The sequence below is a fragment of the Carya illinoinensis genome, chromosome 6, assembly GCF_018687715.1.
Source record: "Carya illinoinensis cultivar Pawnee chromosome 6, C.illinoinensisPawnee_v1, whole genome shotgun sequence".
NCBI lineage: Eukaryota > Viridiplantae > Streptophyta > Magnoliopsida > Fagales > Juglandaceae > Carya > Carya illinoinensis.
The window spans coordinates 3,972,881-3,996,046 of NC_056757.1; the positions used below are offsets into that span (position 1 = coordinate 3,972,881).

At 36.4% G+C, this 23,166-nt stretch overlaps 1 protein-coding gene across 2 annotated transcripts in view; it reads left to right on the plus strand.

Moving 5' to 3' along the window:
* LOC122313077 (protein EXPORTIN 1A) overlaps positions 1-16,972 on the plus strand; it is a 29,495-nt gene extending 12,523 nt beyond the window's left edge. For both annotated transcript variants that reach the window (XM_043127803.1, XM_043127804.1), the window contains exons 7-32: positions 439-577; positions 663-731; positions 868-945; positions 1,511-1,573; positions 1,660-1,704; positions 2,492-2,599; positions 2,730-2,834; positions 3,694-3,897; positions 4,703-4,762; positions 5,244-5,354; positions 6,411-6,508; positions 6,953-7,061; positions 9,100-9,165; positions 9,464-9,562; positions 9,643-9,723; positions 9,857-9,946; positions 11,446-11,531; positions 11,626-11,706; positions 11,791-11,973; positions 13,790-13,856; positions 14,393-14,503; positions 14,705-14,812; positions 14,893-15,030; positions 15,110-15,247; positions 15,332-15,436; positions 16,339-16,972. In XM_043127803.1, coding sequence (XP_042983737.1) covers positions 439-577; positions 663-731; positions 868-945; positions 1,511-1,573; positions 1,660-1,704; positions 2,492-2,599; positions 2,730-2,834; positions 3,694-3,897; positions 4,703-4,762; positions 5,244-5,354; positions 6,411-6,508; positions 6,953-7,061; positions 9,100-9,165; positions 9,464-9,562; positions 9,643-9,723; positions 9,857-9,946; positions 11,446-11,531; positions 11,626-11,706; positions 11,791-11,973; positions 13,790-13,856; positions 14,393-14,503; positions 14,705-14,812; positions 14,893-15,030; positions 15,110-15,247; positions 15,332-15,436; positions 16,339-16,461 — 2,665 coding nt within the window. In that variant the 3' untranslated portion in view covers positions 16,462-16,972. The remainder of the gene's footprint in view (positions 1-438; positions 578-662; positions 732-867; positions 946-1,510; positions 1,574-1,659; positions 1,705-2,491; positions 2,600-2,729; positions 2,835-3,693; positions 3,898-4,702; positions 4,763-5,243; positions 5,355-6,410; positions 6,509-6,952; positions 7,062-9,099; positions 9,166-9,463; positions 9,563-9,642; positions 9,724-9,856; positions 9,947-11,445; positions 11,532-11,625; positions 11,707-11,790; positions 11,974-13,789; positions 13,857-14,392; positions 14,504-14,704; positions 14,813-14,892; positions 15,031-15,109; positions 15,248-15,331; positions 15,437-16,338) is intronic.
* Positions 16,973-23,166: the final 6,194 nt, after the last annotated feature.

The following is a 23,166-nucleotide window of genomic DNA, read 5'->3' on the forward strand; positions in this document are numbered from 1 at the left end:
CTACAATTTGTTGGTTTTTTTTAACTATTCCCCAAGAATAGAAAAGGTCCACCACTTTTCTGGTCACGACCCAAGCCAACTGAAGAAGCCACTCCACTAAGCACTGATTGTCTCACAATGGAGTAAGATAGGTTCACCTCCTCAGCCCAAACTAGTGAAATACGGCTGATTAAAGAATGCAGCGATGGCATCTACCTCCCAGTCTACGGTAGCTTTGATAATGCTTACATTCCAGTGCGGGATTTCTGTTTAATACCATATGAAGATGATTTACTTTCTTTTTAAATCGGCTTAATACTGCATGAAGAGGATTTTTAATGAAAGCGCCATTAGGGTGCTCCACTTGTCCATCCTTTTTTGTGATTTATATGATACCTTAAACTTGCAGCTCACTAGATGAGAATCTCTTTCTAACACCTATGTTTTGGTTGTTTACAGCGAGTTTCAACTTATTCATGAGTTATGCTTGTATGTACTATCAGCATCTCAAAGAGCTGAGCTTATACGTGCTACATTGGCCACACTGCATGCTTTTCTTTCATGGATTCCCTTGGGTTATATTTTTGAGTCTCCATTGGTATGTAAAATCTTCTAGCCTTGTTGATGCTTTCCCATATAAGAAATTAGATTTGTACTTACATTATTTACACTATTTGTATTAGCTTGAGACACTCTTAAAACTTTTTCCTGTGCCATCATATCGGAATCTTACCCTTCAATGTTTAACAGAGGTACGCCATTCTTCTATTGTATCAAATGTTGCTTTTAAGATTAAATTGTTGAGTGCTTTTGATGAATAAAATTTTTTTTACCAATTAAAAAAAGATTAAATTGTTGAGTGATTACTGTTTATTTTGGTTTTTGCAGGTTGCAGCCCTTAATTTTGGGGACTTTTACAATGTGCAGTATGTTAAGATGTACAATATATTCATGGGGCAATTACAGGTCTTTCAGAGCATAACCACTACGATTTTATTTGCAATTGAGTTTTTTTATGTTGGAGCTTTGTAGATATATTTTTATGATTATCGGCTGTTAGGTTACTTATAAAACAAAATAAGTTTAAATAATGAACATTATGCGGTGGGGGTCCCCCCAGACCGCCTGGATCCCAGGAATGAATATTAAGTTGATTATCACCTGTCAGATTGTGCTACCTAGTGGCCAAAGGGCTGATTTGGGATGAGCTGAGGACTTAGGTGTGCTGTCTTGGGTTCAATTAGTCACTAGGACTTCCCCTGGATTACCTAATATACAGTTATGGCGGGTGGGGTTGTGTATCTGGGGTTTGCTCCCTAGTAGTGGGTCCATAGGGCTCTGGCTTGGTGTGTTTCCTCATCATAGAAAGAGAGATTCTTAAGATTTATAAAACAAATTGTTTGAGCTTGTAGATATATTCTTAAGATTATTCCTAATCATTTCACTCTTCTAAGTTTTTAATTTTTAATTTTGAATTTTGAATTTCACTTAATTAGACTTTTATTTTCTTGGGATTTTTGTGATATTACAGGCCATTCTCCCCCCTGCAACAAACATCCCTGAAGCTTATGCACTTGGATCTAGTGAGGAACAGGTGAGTGTTTCGAACACTTGTTAGGAGTAAAAGCTTAATGCTTCATTGTGCTTATAACTGGGTTTGTATTTTTGTTGTTACTTCAGGCATTTATTCAGAACTTGGCACTGTTTTTCACCTCTTTCTACAAGGCAAGTGTCTTCCCTAGTCACTGGGAATAATACTATACAATGATTAAACTGGATAGATGTGTGATGGTAATTTGAAAAACCAATGGTGATAATGGACATAGTTTGTTTTGGGTACCTTTGCAGTTCTTCCCTCTTGGTCGGGATGAGGCAATCATGAATGACTTGACATTTATTACTGTGGATGAGGCAGTCATGAATGACTTGCATTAACTCTTATGTAATTTGGAGAGGCGCAGGGCCACACACAACCCCCTTTACTTATAAAAAAAATCATATAGTTTCCGATAGAACTGGTTTCAACAGGCTCAATTTTTATGATTTTCTTGTATCTTTTTCTAGTTCTTGACTAGATCTCTTGTATATGTCATGTGTACTCGGGCAATGCTTATTTTCATCTTTATTAATGAAATTTCTTTTACCTATTAAGAAAGGAATTGATTTCAACTGTCAACTGTAACTTTTTTTTATTTTTATTTTTTATAATTGTGTGCTTGTATGTATTTAAATGCTAGTGTTAATTACTTTTATAAGGGTCATTTTTTTGGGTGCGTTTCATGTCATCTCGTTTGATATGCCCTGATTTGGTATCATATTGTGATGAGCCTGTAACCATACTTGGACTTCAACTGCTTATATGATCGAGTCATCAGCCTATTCTAATGATTCTTTTGTTAAAAATTTTTCTAGTTAGATTGATAACATTGGTGTGTTGCATGAGGTGTGCCTTTTCTCATACAAATTGCACCTAGAGCCTTTGATAAGTATGTTGCTTACAACCTCTATGCAGTTTCATATTCGAGTGCTGGAAGCCACTCAAGAGAATATAGCTGCCTTGCTAATGGGTCTTGAGTATCTTATCAACATCTCATATGTGGATGACACAGAGGTTTTTAAGGTATATTTCTCTATCAGCCTCCCCCGCCTCCCCCTCTCTCTAATATACACAATCAGACATTTATATCCGTATGCACACTGAATTTCCAGAATTATAACATCCTTTCTACTTCTCTGTATGGTTTGATCAGGTTTGCTTGGACTACTGGAACTCCTTGGTTTTGGAATTGTTTGAGGCACACCATAATCTTGCTGAGAATCCTGCAGTTGTTGCTGCAAATATGATGGGGCTGCAGGTATTTGTAGATATGCACAGATGAATTTTTCCACTTTGGCATCTGAGGTTCTGCTTCTAAATTTGGGAGAACTACTTTCTTGATCCTAGTTGAAGTTTCTCCTTTTAATGTGTTTCACCAGCATTTCAGGAATGGAGTATTGCCATTTTGGAAGTGATGCAAACATTAGTAGATGTTTTCTTCTTTATCCTGATTGTAATTACTAATGGATGTGCCATCCATAGTGTATAATTCTGCCTTGTTAAACTTCAAATGCTTCTAAGAGGGTTGTGATTATTATTTTTTTGATACATTGGGGGAGGGGGCTTTCGAACTCCAGACCTCCAACATTTGGAGGTTGGAGGTAATGCCAATCAGGCCATAGGCCTTTGGCAGAGGGTTGTGATTATTGTATGTAACATGCATGTTTATGCAGATACCCTTTTTTTCATAGGGATGTACGCACAACAAATCTCTATAAGTTGAAACTCTCTTGATATTTTAAGCTGAGATTTTGCATTTAGGGTAATCGATCATGACTCATAATAATGGGTCATTATAATCCATTGAATAATTTTGTATTCTAGGTACCTACTAAAAATAGTTGCAGTTTCTTAGCTTCAATGTGGCTACAAAACAATTCTTGCATGAAAAAAAAGAGAGGATGTTGAATTTTCTTTCGTAGTTGGTTTTTTTGCTTTGCACTACATTTGTTGTTGCAGTTTTTATCTGCTTGTGATTTCAATTTACCCATATGCTATGAACAACTGCATGCATGTTTGTGCCAATGAACTTTTGTACTATTTATTTATTTCTGTCTCTTTGATTTGTTAGTTTATATTGAACTTGATAATTATGTTATTTGTGATAAATTGAGCAGATGCCATTGCTCCCTGGTATGGTTGATGGCCTTGGTCCACAGCTTCTGCAGAGGCGGCAGTTATATGCTGGTCCAATGTCTAAGCTGAGAATGCTTATGATCTGTCGAATGGCTAAGCCTGAGGAGGTTCTCATAGTTGAAGATGAAAATGGGAATATTGTTCGTGAAACCATGAAGGACAATGATGTTCTTGTTCAATATAAGGTAACAAACCTGTTTTTGGTTATCAATGTAACATTAATTTCTGGGCTTTGAAATATATGTGGGGTTTTTTTTTTTAATTCGAGTTCCATGTATCACAATTGCCTGGTTGCTGGGCCATCCTTCCCCATCCAACCTTAAAAGAATTAAAATTAAAATTAATATGCATTATTGTCATGATGCCATTTGGATGAATGGCATCTTTATTCTTATGTGAGGTGCATTTAGCAGGATGTGGAGTATAGTTTCTACGTACTACCCATGAAACTGTTGATATTTTTTAACACAACCAATTTGACTTCTTGGAATGTTAACTAATTATGGGATTTGCCTATTTGTTATTGGTTGGCTTCTGTGAGGTGCATTTAAACTCAAGATAGGTTTTGTTCTTTTATGCTCAATGCGGAGTTTTTGGAAGAAGCACAACACCTACAACTTTGAAGATTGTGAGAGAATGTTACTGGAGTTAAAAATTTCTATGCTTAAATTTCTGCATAAGTGAACTACAGAACATAACAATAAGGCCTTTGCACTAGGCATTTTCTCTTGTATACACTCAGTACTTGGCTACGCCTATTAATATTAATAAAAGTTTTTGTAAAACACTGCCCCCCTTTCATCTTTTGTATATTTTACTAGTGCTTGCTCTCCGTCCCTTAAACTAGGCGTTCGCCTAAGTATATATGTCCAGTGTACTTGGGTTACACCCCTAGTGCTTTTTAATAAAATGTTGTATCTTTACTTATAACAAGAAGATTTATTTTTCTCTTTCCAAGCTTCTATGGTTAATGAAAGTTCACTGGTGCAGATCATGAGGGAGACACTTATATATTTGTCACATCTTGATCATGAGGATACTGAAAAACAGGTAAAGTATCAGTTTGGCAGATGTTCTTTCTGTGTTTATCTGAACAATAAGTGAAATATACTGTGATGCCCTGCCCTCCTCAAGATACTTTTTGATACATCTATACTATGGTTGCACTGATAATGAAGCTGTGTGCTCAAATGCTGGTTTGTTTTTGTTTTTGTTTCTATGCTTAGCATGAACTAAAAAAAAGGAAGCACAAACCATGTTCAAGCTTGTTTAGTTTGTCATATTATTGAATAGATATTTGTTTGCAATCCATAGTTTAAAAAATGATAGATGGACCATAAACTGGGTGCATCAGGTTTTATAACTGTGTAAAAGTTTTTTGTTTCTTCCATCTATCTGGCACACAAGATAGAAAAATACCCTTGGTCTACTGGTTGAGATGTGCCCCAATAAACTTGTGTACATTTGACCATGAATCACCTCCTATATGATATTCTAAAGCTCGTGCTCTGTCTTTCTTCTGTTTACATAGATGTTGAAAAAATTAAGTAAACAACTAAGTGGCGAGGATTGGACATGGAACAACTTGAACACGTTATGCTGGGCAATAGGATCTATCTCTGGCTCCATGATGGAAGATCAGGTATATTTAACTTCATATTCCAAGAAAAGAACAGAGTTGCTCTGACAATTTTTATGATTTCTGATAGAGCAGAGGTTGGGGAGTATTGAAGTGACGATGTGGCTTTTTATGAACTTTTGCTCACTCCTCTCTTCCTAATTATATGAGTCCCTATGTCATATCTTTGTGTGTGATCAAATTCTAAACGGAATGAAACGGTGTAGTTATACCTTCAGGTACGACAGTTATGGTTGTACATGGTAGGATATTTACCTGGAAGGTGGTGGAACAATACATGAATACATTTATATACATTCATATAAATCAAACTTTTACAATTGTAGCCTGTGCGCTAATTCTTTTTTGGACATATCAGGAATGCTTTAAATTTCTTTCAAAAGGATAAGTAGGAGAAGGAAAATGTAGAAATGTTGGGGTTGCCAAAATTTGTGTTGTGTTGGAACAAATGTTTACCATGTTTTGTGATCCTTGACCTGGTTCATTTGGCTAATAATTTGTTATCTTCAACATGATCATTACATCTACGTGACTTAACTTTTTTGTCAACGCTGTCATTGGATTATGTGTACTCAATTCCATTATGCATTGGGTATATCATTGATCAGCATCTTGTAACTTTCAAGCCATAGTCGTACTTAGATAAAAGAAAACTTTTCAACCCATAATAGCATACTATTTTTCCAAGAATAGTATAAACGCATGACACTTTATGGTTGAGATTCTCCTAGTACATGTTGAAGTTGTTGTTTGACTAGTGGCATGAAGAGAGCATGGAGCCTTGTAATCTTACTTTGGGGTTGGCATATATAACAAATAAGCCTGTTACGGGTCCAAGGTTTAACCAGTAAAAGACATGTGTTTGCACGGTCTCTGGGGTTCCTTGTTATAAAAAACAATAAAGTTTTTACAGTACTAGAATAACATTAATACAAACTTCATAATTTTTCTAACATGTGTGTCCATTTTGAAGATGAATTTATCCACCTCTTTGCTTCTACAATTGTTTGATTGGTGCTGCATTATGTCTTTAAATATCTTACCTTCATTTTTTGGCAGGAAAACAGATTCTTGGTGATGGTGATTCGGGATTTACTAAATTTATGTGAAATTACTAAAGGGAAAGATAATAAAGCTGTTATTGCAAGTAACATTATGTAAGTATCCCCAATGTCAAGGTTATGAAAAAAAATATCCCCAATGTAAAAAGGTTATGGGTGCATGGCTACTGGCTCATACCTAGTCCTACATTTACCAATCGAGCATGCCACATTTTTTGTGCTTTCAAATTTTAATAAAATATTCTAGGGAATAATTTCTTTAAAGCTTGCTATGGCCTTTGGTGCAATAGTACTCACCGTGTATCTTGGGGGTGATATTCGAATGTCAAGTCCTCCTCCCTGTTTTCTAGAAGAGAAAAACTTCTTTATGACTCACCTTTTTATTAGTTAATGGTACAGTGTCTGAGTACATCCACATGGTATGCTTGCCTCAATTGGAAATTGAGAAGCCTAAGTTAACCTGATTGTAGGGACATTTTATATATTGTTAAAATAGCTATTTCCCTATTTCTCAAATTTGTAATTGTTGTTTTTTGGCAGGTATGTTGTGGGACAGTATCCAAGGTTTTTAAGAGCACATTGGAAATTCTTGAAAACTGTTGTGAACAAGTTGTTTGAGTTCATGCATGAGACTCACCCAGGAGTTCAGGTTAGATGTTATTGCACCTAATGATAGAACTATGTTTTGTTAAATCTTGAGTAATAATACACACACACACACCACATTTTCACAACACATTTCACAACAATGTTGTAAGATGGGGGTATTTTTGTAAAATAATGTTACTTTTATAAGGTGTTTTACAAAAATATCCCTCATTTAACTTCTTGTTGTAAAATATGTTGTGGCAAATGTTGTGTAAATCATTTTCCTTTGTCAAATGGACATCTATTTTAAACATCCTAAAATGGATAGTAAGACATTTAATTTAGTTGGGATTGAGAGATACTTTGTAAATGTCGCATCCCAATTTTAAATTTAAACCTTCTAGAGTTTGTAGGCTGGTATTATGGATCATCAGTTCTTTTATATATGACAAACTTTTTTTATAAGAATTTATTAAAAAGCACAAAAGGTGCAACCCAAGTACATGGGAGATATATGAAGTTATATACTTATCTAGAAGGGAAAAAAGATGCCAGAACATCATTAAAGTCTAGAAGCTGTCCAAAGGTAGAGATTTCTGATAAAAGTTTTTAGCTCATCCAGCTACCTTTTACCGTCCTTAGAATTTCTATAATTTATTTTGCTTCAAATACACCATATGAAGAACTAGGAACCATTTATCTGTGGCTTAAGTTTTCCAGTGCGTGGATTTTCCTCTAAAGTGGCCATGCAAGCAAAGAATGCCACTTTTAGTGGAGTTTTTCTCCTTTACTGATAAATAAAAAGTGGAGCTTTGCTCCTCCAAATGCGAAGGAGTTTTGCTCCTTCCACCATGCCAATCTCCTTTCCATCTTTTGTGTTCACTCTTAAACATACTTGGTCTTAAGATAAGCAGCCCCTGGGGACAAAAGTAGCAACTTTACAGGCTTACAGCTAAGGTTGTCTATTATGCTATCTACGTCCTCTGCAAAGCTCACCAGAACACATGCTTAGGATTTACTTCATTAAACAATCAGTGTATAATCTGCAAATAGAAAGGGTGGGATTGGAAGCCTATCATCATTCCAATTTCCCCTCATGTAACATCCCAAAGGAAAGCTTAACCCACATTTGGGCTTTTACCCCAAAAGTCTAGTCCATGTTACACTTGGAGTCTTTTGGATAAGAATTTCTCCCGTACGAGTAACGTGGCAACTGATTTGGCTCCCTTTCATACTAAATTTGGGGCATTACTACCTCCTTAAATCCCGGACGTCCTCATTAAGTCATACTGTTTAAGTTTTTTTTTTGGCACTGGGTGTCTGGAAATAGTGTCCTGACTAATCCCGGGGTGCATAGGCCCTCGGCAATGAGTTTCCTGTAAGTGCACCTTGGTTAATTCAAGGGGAAAATCCCCCAAGACCTTTACCGCGTGAGCCAACCCCTAAAGGTTTATAAGTGACGCAGTTCAAGTCTCACACTCGAATTGACTCATATCATTTGTAACCACCTTTCATTCACCTTGTCTGCAAAACCTTCTGAATGTAGGTGGATGTTTCTAGACTTAGAATAGTGTTTGCCCCCTTATTTACCACAATTTAACCTAATAGGAAAATGATTAAAACAAGTCTTGGCAGTCTCATCCAGCATACTTTTATTCATGCCCAACTACAACCGACTACTGGAGATCCTAGTCAAGGCAGGCATTTTTATCAGCGACTCACTCTCTAGAGAGTTGCATTGAAATATTCTTATGATGAGATTGACTATGAGTTTTTCTAGTGTAGAGATTCATGTTGTGGTATCAGATGCTAAGCCAAGGCCTAGAAATAACCAAAATGGATCCTGTACATACTTTCACTTGATCTTTAAAAACCATTAAGGAGATGTTGCCAAGATGTTTTAGAAAAAAACTGACTTTATTTTTTAAATTTTCAGTTTTTTAAGGGGGAAGGAGTGTTTTTCAAGAAAATGAAATTTATTTTGGACATGCCAAATGTCTGTCCAATGTGCATTCTTTCCTATGTCCTAAAATCTTATTTCATGTGTTTTATTTTGCTTGGTCATGCTGTATTTTACCTTCATGTCAAATCTATTTCAGGATATGGCCTGTGACACATTCTTGAAAATCGTTCAGAAGTGCAGGCGTAAATTTGTAATTGTACAGGTACGCTTTGTTGGCCCTTCGGGACTTTATAGCCTCTAATGCACCCACTTAGGCGGGGCATTAGAGTTGTAACACAGGCGTTTTGCCATTCTTTTGATTAATAAAATTTTTATTTATAAAAAAAAACAGGTACGCTTTGTTTCAAATTTTTTCTATTTCAATTGGCAGTAAGAACCTCGTATAATATTTTTATATTGAATATTATATATTGATACGGCATGTTCCCCCATGCTACCCCAACAAGAGGAAAGGGTGTGCAAAAGCTTCCTGCACAATGATGTACTTCTCCTATTCTCAGGTTGGAGAGAATGAACCATTTGTATCTGAACTTCTGGCAGGCCTTGCAACAACCATTGTTGATCTTGAACCTCACCAGATCCATACATTTTATGAATCAGTGCGTATTTTTGTCTCTAGTAATTCTGTTTAGAGTGAACTTAAGCTGTGTTTTAACACCCCCCACTTCTTTCTGTTCAGGTTGGTCAAATGATACAAGCAGAATCTGATCCCCAGAAACGGGAAGAATACCTTCAGAGGTTGATGGAGCTTCCAAATCAGGTTTGTTTGGAATTGGAATTTGACTGTTTAATAGAAATGTCTGACTGGTTTTCATTCATGCATATGTTGCGCACAAGTCATTTTGGAGTCTCTGGCTTATGGTTTGCCCTCCCCATTTATTTTTTGGGTGCAGAAATGGAGTGAGATCATAGGGCAGGCACGCCAGAGTGTTGATTTTCTGAAGGATCAAGAAGTAATCCGGACTGTGCTTAATATTTTGCAGGTATTGCTTTCTAATACACTTAGAAACTTCCATTGGATCTATTTGAATAGTAGCTGATGTGGTATTTTCCATCTAATGCACTTGTGAAGTGAGGGATTTGATTTTTTATGCATACATGAATTTATGATTGTTTTAAATGGCTCTGTGGAGCTCCAGTTGTAAAGTCTAGAATGTACAGTCCAATTTAACTGAGGCCATGGTACTGTGCTTCATGCTAACTAGGTGGGGTATTCTTAATAAGGCATTACTTGTAAAGGAAAAAATTCTTAATCAGGCATTGGGCCAGTACAGGCGTGAAAGCCAGATCAAAAGCATGAGTGGTTGGGGCTGTGGATGTCTGCCCCGTTCTCTCATGCTCTTGAACTTAGTAATTCTTATTTTCACATTGTATCAATTAAGGAACTTGGCTACCCATGAAAAGCGAGAAATAACAAAATCATTTGTTTGACATGGTTTTTTATTTTTATGATTTTTTGAAACGATGGTTGTGGTATTAGTGATAGTACTTTTATAGATTCTCTACACTAGAAATGAAAAAATTCCTCTTTTCTTTTTTTTTTAGAATCTTCAAGTTGTTTGTGTTTATAAAGAGAGTGGAAATGCTGTGAGAAGTGGCATGTTTGCTTGGAAAGACTTATTAGTAATATAGTGTAGGTCTTCATCTCGATGGAACAGGCTAACTTTTCTTGGAGGATGTTCCTTTCATTCCTGAAGTATTATTGTATCTTCCCTTGAAGCCACGTTTGTTGTTCCATTATTAAGTTTGTAACGCCCCGAGGGAGGCCCAAGCTACATCTAGGCCTATACTCTAAAAAGACTTGTTAATACAATTGGAACGCCATTGGAACCATTATAAAGATTAAGGAGACTTTTCCAAGCAATGTGGGATTTTATATACCACCTACCCTTATCGATCAATATGGGGTATCACGATCTCCCCACTTCAGTTCCCGATGTCCTCATCGGGCCAGTTCGTCGTAAGTAGCACGGCTTAAGTCTCATATTTCTGGTTGGGATAGGCTCAGATACCATTTGTAACACTCCAAAGGAGGACAAGCCACACTTGGGCGTATACTTCAAAATGACTAGTCAATAATACAATTGGAGCCCCATTTGAACCATTATAAAGAGTAAGAACTTCTTCTTACCAAGCAATGTGGGATTTTATACACAGCCTACCCTTATCAATCAATACGGTGTATCACAAAGTTGTTCTCCCTGTTTTACGTGATTGTTTAATGATATAAGTTCTATTGTCTGATGGATGTTGTGTGTGGATTCATACGTTTCAAATTTCAAGGGCCTCTATGAGACCATCAGATTTATGCACAAAACTATGATTTCTGCTATGAGCCTTCTCTATGGAATGTTTCATGTTCTTTCAGTGAGTTCTAAATTTGCTCTGGTGGTGACAATTGTCTGTTTGGTTATATCTGTTGATATATGTGCCTCTTGAAGGATGAAATGTGTTTTGAAGAAGTGATCATGTATTTTTTCAGACGAATACCAGCGTTGCCACTTCACTTGGAACACATTTCTTATCTCAAATTTCTCTGATATTTTTGGACATGCTTAATGTGTACAGGTATTGTTCCCTAAATTTATGTTTATAAATGTAAGTTATATTGCCCTTCTTATGAACTGGTACGAGTTATCCACTCTTTGATATTTTGTAACAGAATGTACAGTGAGCTTATATCAAGTAGCATTGCAGAAGGAGGACCCTTTGCATCTAAAACATCCTATGTAAAACTATTACGGTAAACATAAATAACGTGTGGATTGTCCTTCAGTTATGCCATATAATTCTAATTATTTTGTCTTTAATATGATCCATGAATCAGGTCAGTTAAAAGAGAGACTCTTAAGCTCATTGAGACATTCTTGGACAAGGCTGAAGATCAACCACAGATTGGAAAACAATTTGTTCCACCGATGATGGATCCCGTTCTTGGTGACTATGCCAGGAATTTGCCTGATGCTAGAGAGTCGGAAGTTCTGTCACTTTTTGCCACAATAATAAACAAGTATTGTATCTTCTTTTATTATGTTGGTCTTCCACCTTTTTCTTTTATATTGTTAGCAAGAGGCAAATTTCATGCTGTTACAAATGAAAACCTTCTACTCTATTAGACCCACACCAGATGATGCCGTGTATATATATATATATATATATATATTTTTTTTTTTTCTTTTTTATTTTTGGTGGGAAAAATATTCTTCTTCCAAGTGCAGGATAACCCCAAGGGGTTGAGGGTTTTTATCTACCTATTTGGGCCTCCCTCTACCCCCATGGGGATGGTCTACAGGGTTCATAACTACTCCCCTTACTACAGGATGCTTACCTAGCCAACATTAAGTTTTTTTTTTTTTTTTGATAGATAATAGAGACTTTATTCATAGTAAATAGGCATAGCCCAAGTACACAGGTAGTATACAAGAGAATAAAGCTAAGTACAATCTAAGGCAGAAACAGTACTAAGGAAAAGCATTACAAATGTTGATATCCCTCAAAAGATTATTCACCCAAAAGTGTTGAAGAAAAAGTCCCTAAATTCCATCCTTGTGCGTTCACGATCTTCAAAACACCTCCCATTTCTCTCAAGCCATAGACACCAGAATAAGCACAGGGGGATCATTCTCCACTCCTCTATACTTCGTCCACTTCCAGCTGCTCCTTGCCAGCAAGCCAAAAAATCCACCACATGAAAAGGCATGACCCAATCGATACCTACCTTGACAAATAACTCATTCCACAAAGCCGTTGCCATTTCACAATGAAGAAACAAATGGTTGACAGATTCACCATCATTTTTACACATGGTGCACCAGTCCATCACATAAAAGCCCCTTTTCCTCAAATTATCGGTGGTTAAAACTTTCTCAAGCGACACCAACCAGCCAAAAAATGCAACTTTACTGGGCACTTTAGTAGCTTTCCAAATAAATTTCCAGGTAAATGTTATATTACCAAGACTAGTTAAGATCTTGTAATAGGATTTCACAGAAAATCTGCTTTTAGAATCATGAGTCCACTGCAACATATCATCCCTGGTCTGATCAATCTTAGAAGCATAAAGGATAGCATAGAAATCAGCAGCTTCACTCACTTCCCAGTCCTGTAAGTCTCTAGAGAATTCCACATTCCAGTTTAACATGTTATTAGAAAACAAGTAAGAATCCGCCACAGCAGCCCCTTTACATGTAGCAATCCTGAAAGGGCGAGGAAATGTTAATTTAAGAGCTAAATCACCACACCAAACATCATGCCAAAAAGAGATGTTAGATCCCGTCCCCACTTTGAGATTAGTGGTTCTGACAAAGTCCCCCCATCCCATTCGAATAGACTTCCATAGACCCACCCCAAACACCCCTTTTATTTCATTAGTACACCAGTTCCCCCAAATCCTGCCATATTTAGCATCAACAATCTGTTTCCACAAAGCAGTATTCTCATTGTTATACCTCCAAAGCCACTTCCCAAGAAGAGCTTTATTAAAAAGTTTCAGATTCTGCACACCCAAACCTCCACAAGTCACCGGAGTACAAACCTTCTTCCAATTCGCCAAGTGAAGGTTTCTTTCCTCCCCAATACCATCCCATAAACCTTCTGACAAAGTCCTTCCATCCCATTCGAATAGCCAACATTAAGTTTAACACCCCCTCCCCCATCTTATATAGAAGTGAATTCCAATCACCCTTGGAATCATGTCACTCTTTTGGGGCCCCTTGTTACTCAGAGGCAAACATCCATTCCACTTCAATGCCCCATTTGGTGGAGTAAAATAGATTATTTGGCAAAGCATCTTTTCTTAATGTTTCATTTTTCCTGTCATTTTGTAGGTACAAAGTTGCAATGATAGATGATGTGGCTCGTATATTCGAAGCGGTTTTTCAATGCACATTGGAGGTGGGGATTTAGCTAATATTTTGTTTTTTTAACATTTGATTAAACGAATGTGTAGAAATTAGCCATTACAAAATATAAATAATTAGCGTGTATGAAATTTTCTGTAGAACTATATATTTTCCACTCTGGGTATTAACTGATTGAAGATTGATCGATTTATATATCTAGCTATTTCTGACAAGTTATATCTATCTATCTATCTATCTATCTATCTATCTATCTATCTATGCTTGAGTTTTTGTAACCTTGGTGTCAAATGTGTTTCAATAGCACTGGACGTTGCTTTGCATGTTCTGTTCACGCTAGTTTAGGTTGTGAGTGGATATGTATTAATATTGTTTGTAAAAGCCTTGATGTTTACCCCTTAATAACCAAATGAGATAAGGAAGAAGCCTGTGTTGTGTGCTTTGACGATATGTATAATAATGCAGACTACTTGAAGTCTCGTTTATTTTCTGAGTATAAGGTGATTTTAAACCATGCATGTATTGCTTTAGTTTTTTGGCTAAAATGTACAGCTTGGTTTTGCACTGCAGATGATTACAAAAAACTTTGAAGATTACCCAGAGCATCGCCTCAAGTTTTTCTCCTTACTCCGTGCAATTGCTACACATTGTTTTCCTGCATTAATTCGTTTATCAAGTCAGGTTTGTGTTAAAAGAAATCCCTCTTTTTACACCTGTCGTTTCATGTTCTTTTTCCAAAGACACAGCATAGTATGTTTGGTTTTATTTAATATATTTTTTCATAAAAGCAGGTTTTGTTTATATTCAATGGTATTCTGTTGTTTATAGTCATTCCAGTGGGCTTACTGTTTGTTCTGGGTTCTCCTGTATTTTTTCTTGCAGCAACTAAAGCTTATCATGGATTCCATTATATGGGCATTTCGGCATACAGAAAGGAATATTGCTGAGACTGGGCTCAACCTTTTATTGGAGATGTTGAAAAACTTCCAGGTGTAATTCATTTGTTTTATTGGTCAGATTGTCAAGGTTACAATGATAGGATTCTAACAGTATTTTTTATACAATGACAGAGTTCTGAGTTCTGTAATCAATTCTACCGGACATACTTCCTATCAATTGAGCAAGAAATATTTGCTGTCTTGACGGACACCTTTCATAAACCTGGGTTCAAGTTGCATGTCTTAGTGCTACAACACTTGTTTTGCCTGGTAATGTATCTTATAGCCCCTTCACTTGTTGGGAAACATACTATTCCTATTGATTGGCATTTCCTTTTTCTTTCTGCAGGTTGAGTCTGGTGCATTGACAGAGCCTTTATGGGATGTTGCTACAATTCCTTATCAATATCCAAATAACACCGTATTTGTTCGTGAGAACACCATAAAACTATTGAGTACATCATTCCCTAACATGACTGCGGCAGAGGTATTTCAAGAATGAAATTAAATTTCATTCCTGTCCCTTTCTCTCCCTTCCTAGGTTGGGTACTAATTTTAAGGGAACTTTCAGGTCACTCAATTTGTGAATGGACTATTTGAGTCGAGAAATGAGCTCTCTGCGTTTAAGAATCACATAAGAGACTTTCTAGTGCAGTCAAAAGAATTTTCAGCCCAGGTAACTCTTGAGGCAGTGTCACATAAGATGACTTGTTAGAATAATTATTATCTTCTTCCCTAATATGTTTTTTCGGTCCAATTTAAAGGTCAAACTTCCAACACTTGTTGAATTAATAATTTATTGTTACGCGTTGTGGGCAAGTCTTGCTCAGTTGAAGTTGTGCTTGTTTGGGGTTTTTAAGGATAGGATAAAGTTTTATGTATTTAACTTGTAGTTAACTTGTTTTACGTATGTTTGCATTTTTGTACCCATCAAAGGGAAAAGTAGGTTTTCATTTTCAATTGAGTATTATTTTGTGTATACTGTGTTCTCATTCCAAGGATGATGGAACTGGGAAAATGGTATGTGTTACAACTGTTGATGCATTACCAAAGAGAAATGCTAACTATACGCACAAAAAACTTACATATCCATGTGGCTTTTCACCCTTTTTTAGGAAAGTTTTATACATGTGAGAAAGCCACGTGGATGTGCAAGTCTTCTGTACGTTTTTTGTGCGTACAAGCATTGCTCATTACTAAATTAGGGACTGTTTGTCAGTTTGTGGGTACAGATACGTATGATTTTTTTTTTTTTGTGTCTTCTCTATTGAGTTTTTGTAACCTAACCATTGCACATAGTGACACTTGCTAAGTGAATGAACATCTATGTGGTTAAATGGAAACGCTTAATTGAAGGGTCATACTGGGTTTTATTCATCCTATATTAATTTTTCAATTCAAGATTAAGGCTGTTAGGCGTATTTAGGGTTGTAGTTTACATGGTGTTTGAAATCCTGGTCGGCTTCCCTGGAATGTTTTGAAGTGTACAAACTGTCTCACTCGTCTTAACATTTTTTTTAGTTTTAAATTGTATTGACAATTTGTGCATGTACTGTGAATGCTCAAAATCTTCTACAGGACAATAAAGACCTTTATGCAGAGGAAGCTGCTGCTCAGAGAGAAAGAGAGCGGCAACGGATGCTTTCTATTCCTGGGCTTATTGCACCCAATGAGATACAAGATGAGATGCTGGACTCATAGAAGATGATGTGGGATCTAATCTCTTAGAATTTTATAACTCAGTTGCAATGGGCACCTTGATTTCTGTACCAGATTCTGTAGATGTGAACAAAGAAAGTGCGCAATTTTCCCCTACGTGTCCCTTCTGTTCCCCAGATTTTTCTTGTCAAAAATGGTATATCTCTAAGGTGCTCAGGCGCAAAGGTTAGGCTGCTGGCGATACTGCCTATATATGTCCATTGGCTGGGTGTAGATTATCTAGTTTCTAATGTAGGGATGAATTGAATCATAGTACGGGTTTTTCTGGTCCAGCTTGATATTGTATTTGCGGGATGAGATGCATACTGTTTAAATGACTCATCTTGAAGTATTGATGATTCATCTTAGGTGTAACTTATACCGACCGTGGAGGCTTGTGCAGAAACTCCTTCGGTTCATAGAATGTGATATGTTTTTTGTGTTTGGTAAAAAGGACTGTTCGTCTTTCCAACCCTATAGCTATTAGTGAAATTTAAGCACTGCTTGCTGTTAATACACGGTGTTCGCTTCTGTCTATTTGTCATACTTACTCTGGTTTGTAATCTGCTGGCTACCGTTTTCTGCATTACTGTCTCTTTTGTGATTCAATGGTTCATGGGTTGTTCTCATGTGCTTTGGCATGTATTAGGTCCTCGGCGTGAATCCGAATAGGGACTTGTCTTCAACTACTAATATTAGCCATTTAAGAAATTTTTGAATTTCCTAGTGGGGGCTAAGCTCTAGGTTAAGGCTCAAATCTAACTCGAGGGAATTCTTGCGGGTTACCGTCTCCAGGTAGGGAGCTCACTTCTGGTTGACTTGCACTATCACCGATTAATGCATGAATCTTTTTATGGTAAATGCAGTACTATTACTCCTAATACTCGTTTAAGATCATGAGCATATAATATAATGCCATTAATTAATGAGTTGGGTCGTCCCCATCATCTCATCAGCTATTAAAAGTAGCTGTATATGTGCAGATCTAGTACTCAACTAGTCGTGCGTGCTAGCTAATTGTTTTAATGACGGACCAGTGGAAGATTTACAATTAATGGAACACGTACGCGTGGTCTTCTAGTATTTGTTGGCCACGCAGCGTAATGCACATATTCCGGCCCTCAAAGGCAGGCGTGCCTCTTTGGAGCACCCTATATATGAATGCATGCAGTCCTTATATTTTTCTTTTGCCTTTTCAATATATATATATATATATATATATCTGTGTGTGTGTGTGTGTGTAACTTCTTTCATCAAACAAGGGCCCCGAGTCACTTGAGCGTCGTTCGTCAGGATTTTACGTACGTATCTTTAGTTCCATGTTACTAAACAAATTGAACTTAAATATATACAATATAGAATATAGAATGTGGGAAAACAACTCATGACAATATTAATGACCCTACTTTCTAACTTTCGGCGCGAAGGATTTTTAATTGAGTGCATGGAACCGATCTAGACTTATAGTTGAAGACCAGCCCAAAAGATTTTAAACGAGAAATGTCAAAAATGTTACATGGATGAGCACTACTTGGCAACCCTCTTGACCAAAACTCACTTGGACATCGACTCAAATAGGACATCACTTAGGTTGATTGGTCCAAAGGTGGGTCACACCCAACAAGGTTTGTGAGGAAGGATGTGTTCAAAGCGTTTTTTAATCGGGTGAGACATGGATTTAATTGTACTTAATGGTAGCATGACAACGGTTTGCTTTCTTTTCTCGAGGAAGTTTTAACCAAACACCCTAGAGCCTTTGCTAAAAATAGCTCCAATATTGCTTGGGTTGAATTCTTAGGATAAATTTTAGCATTGTAAAAAATGTTTGACCAGTTTACTTATTAGCAATATCTATGTTCCAAGTAATATAATCCTTATGCAAATAGATCAACTCAAATCAACCTTTAGTCTCTCCTTATGAAAGTGCATAAACAAACTAGAGTCAGCGCAAGATTCCAAAAAAGAGTGAGGAAAATAATTCTAGTGATAATTCTAGCGATTATGAAACATATTTGTTTTGTTCTTGATCAACCCTTAGATGAGCTTGATAACCAAGACATGGGATGAAGCTAGATAATACTAGATAATATGATGGGAGTGAGCCATGAAGTCAGATAATACTGCATATTTTAGGCAAGTCTTCAATTGAAGGTGCATCAACAAGCAAATGCTTGATAAAACTAAAAAGCACAGACTGCTGCTTTCAAGAATTAAGATTTCGTATTCAAGAAAAAGATTCTTTTTAGGGCACTATAGAACTAGAATGAGATAGAATCACTATAGTCGAATTTGATCTTGATGGGGAAGACAAGAAAGGTTTAGGAGGACTTTGCAAGGAGTTGAGGCTCATTTCCAACATTTCGACAACTCTACTCATTGTCGGCCGGTTTGACGGGTCTATCTGTATGCACCACAAGCTCACTATTGTCATCTTCTTTGAATTTTGTCGATCATTTTCAGTCTTGAGACCAAGCAATATTAGTTCTTCATCAAGTTCAAGGCGCTTGTAAATCCAATGTGGAAAGAATATTTCACTAGTACGATCAACTTCATTTCTACTTCCAACTATTTCCAAAATCATCATTCTATAGCTGTAAACATTTGATTTGTGAGAGACCCCTCTGAAATTTCTACAAACTACTTCTGGAGCTATATATCCTGCAGTTCCTCTTGCGTCCGACATTGATTTGATACTTTGTTCTCTGGGGCATACTTTTGCAAGGCCAAAATCTGAGATCTTTGGACAGAAGTTCTCATCTAAAAGAACGTTGTGAGGCTTTATATCAAAATGCAAGATTCGACTGCTAAAACCTCTATGCAAGTACTCTAATCCTCAAGCTATGCCAATTGCGATCTTATACAATGTTTCCTATTATAATTGATGATTAGACCGTGGATCTTTTTTATATATGAACTTCTCCAAAGATCCATTAGGCATAAATTCATAGACGAGAGCTCTTCTGGAACCTTCAAAACAAAAGTCCCTAAGAGTGACAATGTTGACATGTGAGGTCCTACTAATACTTGCAACCTCGTTTATGAATTTCTCTCCATTTCCTATTGATCCTTTCGAAACTTTCACTACCACCAAAGACCACCTTGTAACTTCCCCTTGTAGACACTACCATAACCTCCTTGCCTAATTTATCTCTAAAGCAGTTGGTCATTTTCTTTATATTCGAGTAATTGTATCTTCTTATACCAAATGGTACTTCATTATTCTTTAGACAGGTCTCAACACTCTGACTTGTTGGACTTTCATTCTTCAATAGATTATAACATTAATGGATCTAAACTTTTGCCTAAAGCTGAGGCCAATGACTATCAAAACTCTAATGGCAACAGATAAAGTGACTGTAACAAAAGAAAAAGTATTATGAATTGGCACATAGACTAGAGTAACTCAAACAATGTATTTAGGCAATCATGAAACTAAACAAAATTGCCTTTTCTTTCGATAATACCATAGTAAAAATGAAGCAAAAATTATAAAGATATTCTGCTTCTACCATCTTAACCAGTACGTGAATTAACTGGCTATCAGGTAGATGAGTTGAAGCCCCAACTAAAGAATGAGTTAAGTATGTACGTAGGAAGTCTCTCACTAGATTAATACTTATATGGTACATGCCCTAGAATTATAGAAATGGAGAAAATTGACACAATAGACTGACCATTTGTGTATTAATCCCAAGAAATTTGGTTTGAAGAGGTATCTTACCCAATGCTATTATCATCACTTTTGATTTGCGACTGCCTGCCAAAAAAAAAAATGTTGGTTTTAGTTGAAGCAACAAATTAACATTATTTAATTGACAATTTTTCAAATCTCAGTAGAACATAACATAGAACAAGACGAGACAAGAGCGCATGTAAATAATATAAAAGGAGTTAATCTGATTCAGCTAGTCATCCTGCCGAGCTGCTGAAGAGTACTTGATCGTGGAATAGAAATAGAAGCAATTTTATGAGGGCATTAGCAAAGCAAGAAATAAATATTTCACAGAATACAAAGAAATAAAGATTGTAGTAGGAGGTAGTACTAGGATTTTCAACCACATATATTTTTCACATTAGTTTAATATATATAAACGTGATGGTACTAATTTAAACAATGTTCTAATATTTGATGATCTCCATCATCTAAATTCAAAACTAATCCCAATCAATCAGCTATCTATATATAGGGTGGTGCATGCTAGCGTGCCGCCCAGCTTTAACCATTGGGAGGGCCTACTAGTATAAATTTTTTATTTTTCTTTTTCTTTTCTTTTTTTATATTTTTTTAACATATTTTAATATTTTTAAAAAATAAAAAAATATACTAATATACTAAAAATTACTTCTTTAATCATTAAGTCAAAAAATAAAAGAGCAAATTCAGAAGACATACTAACATCTTCAGACAGAGAAAAAGGGGGGGGGGGGGGAGTACCGAGCTATATATAGTTTGGCATGGTACGAACACAGTACTAGCACGTGTATTAGGAATAACTACAATAAAAAAATTAATAAAACAGAATTTTTTTTGGGGGCCGTATCATGAATGGATTTGTGTATCCCATACCTTTCTTTGGACAATAGTTTCTGTCGATCTAGCATTGTCCTCCTCTCACTAGATTACTTATATGGTACAGAATCAAGTAAGGATGTTTCCAACTAATCATGTTCTGCATTTATCTGCACTAGGAACTGGGAAGACTGACGACTTGACTCTTTAAAACCTTAGAAAATTCCAAACGTTTTGAAGGAATTCTTTCCTGGAGGTTTCGCTCTTCCACCATTGATATAAAGTTGATACTGGAAATTACCAACCAAAAATTGAGAAAAGGAAAATAAAATAGACAGACAAAGAGGCGAGTCTTGGCTCTCTAGTTTTCACGTCAACGTATTAGTGGGGGTGGAAGAAAGATTAGAGGTAGATGATAATATTAAAAATAGCATGACGCGTCATTCTCCAAATAAACAAGTATCGAGTTGTGTGATCATATTTATGGTCCACAATTGCGTACAAAACAGTTTAAGACGACTGATTTAAAAAGGGCAAAAGGTGTCTCTCAGTAAAAACCCTTCGGCGAGTCTTACTTGGGAGGTTTCTTGTCTTGTTTTAACATACAAGTTTGGATTCTAGTGCTTCTATGGTGTCTCTCTCTCCAAATGAGAGTCTAGTTTTATCGATGGGAATTAGTTCTCTGAGGGTTGCTGAAGATTTCATAATGGTTGAAGATATTTTAGAACATTGGGAGACGTTATCCCTTTCCAAAAATATGTTTATCTGATCATTTGGAATCTAACAAACAATACGACACCCAGCAGTGCCTGCTATTCAAACTCCTTATAGTGAAGTACTACAACAAAGAGGCGTTTAAGACGATTATGACGAATTTGTGGTCTCCAAATACTGGTAATTCGTTCTTGGCGGCTCTCTCAAAACCAGGCAAAAAAGAACATATTGTGAACAATGGCCCGTGGACGTTTGGAAACAATATTTTGGTGATACTTTCTTATCATGATGGCTATCTGCAAGTTTCGATGTCTTTTGCTTCATTTTGGGTCCAAATTTATGATCTTCCTATAGATGGGATGAATTCGAGGGCAGTAAGGAAAATTGCTGAAATCGTGGGATATGTAGAAGATGTCGACCTGCATGATTTAAGGCCTGGGTGGGATGAATTTGTGAGGGTTCTTATTTCATTGGGTATAAGCCAGCAATTGCCTCGTGGCAAACGTGTGGCTATGGGGGGTTCTGACCTCTTAGTCATCAGCAAGTTAATAAGCAGCCATTTATATTCGTCTGGAAACCTCCACCAATTGGAAAATGGAAGCTGAATTTTGATGGCGCTGTCTTCACCCTACAAAATCTGTCGGGGATTGGAGCTATCTTGCGGGATGATTTATGAAGTATGATTATGGAAATTTGGATAAGGGAAGCAGGTACCTATATGGTGGAGGAGATAAGAGGCTCTTGCTGCTTTGAAGGGATTACAAATGATCCTCGTCCACATGGGAATACCTCATGTGATCCTTGAAGGAGATTCACTAACTGTTGTGGAAGCGATTAGATCAAGTTGTGAAGAAGAATGCAGTTACAGCCCTCTGATGAGAGAGATTCAAGCTTTGTTATCACACTTCCATTCATTTGATATTTTTCATGTTGCCAGGTAGGGAAATGAGGCAGCACATCAATTGGCTAGAAATGCACGATGGGTGGATGATATTATTCAATGGTGGCACAATCCTCTGGATTTTATTCTAAGTAGTTTGGAAATGGATGCTGAAGGCCTTTCTATTATGTAAATTATTTAGTCATATATGAATATTCTAATGGACACATTTGTTCTTTGTATTTGGTTACTGCTATTGAATGAAGCAATCTTTATTCCTAAAAAAAGAAAAACAACTGATTTAGACACCAAAAAATAAAAAATAAAAACTCACAAACCAATGTAATATCAAATTCATAAAAATAAACTCATAAACTAATATAGGTTGAAATTTCACGTCAGATTGTAAAACTATTTTTATTATAAAGTCTATCTAATATATTATATAAAATCATATCAGTTTATCTATTTATTATTGTAAAATATATTTATAGCTGTAATACTTCTCTTAAATGAAACCAGTGGTAGTTTAAGCACGAGAAACTGGGTTGGCTCAATAGATTGTATACTAGTCTTAGGTGAAAATTCTGAGTAGGTCCTTTTT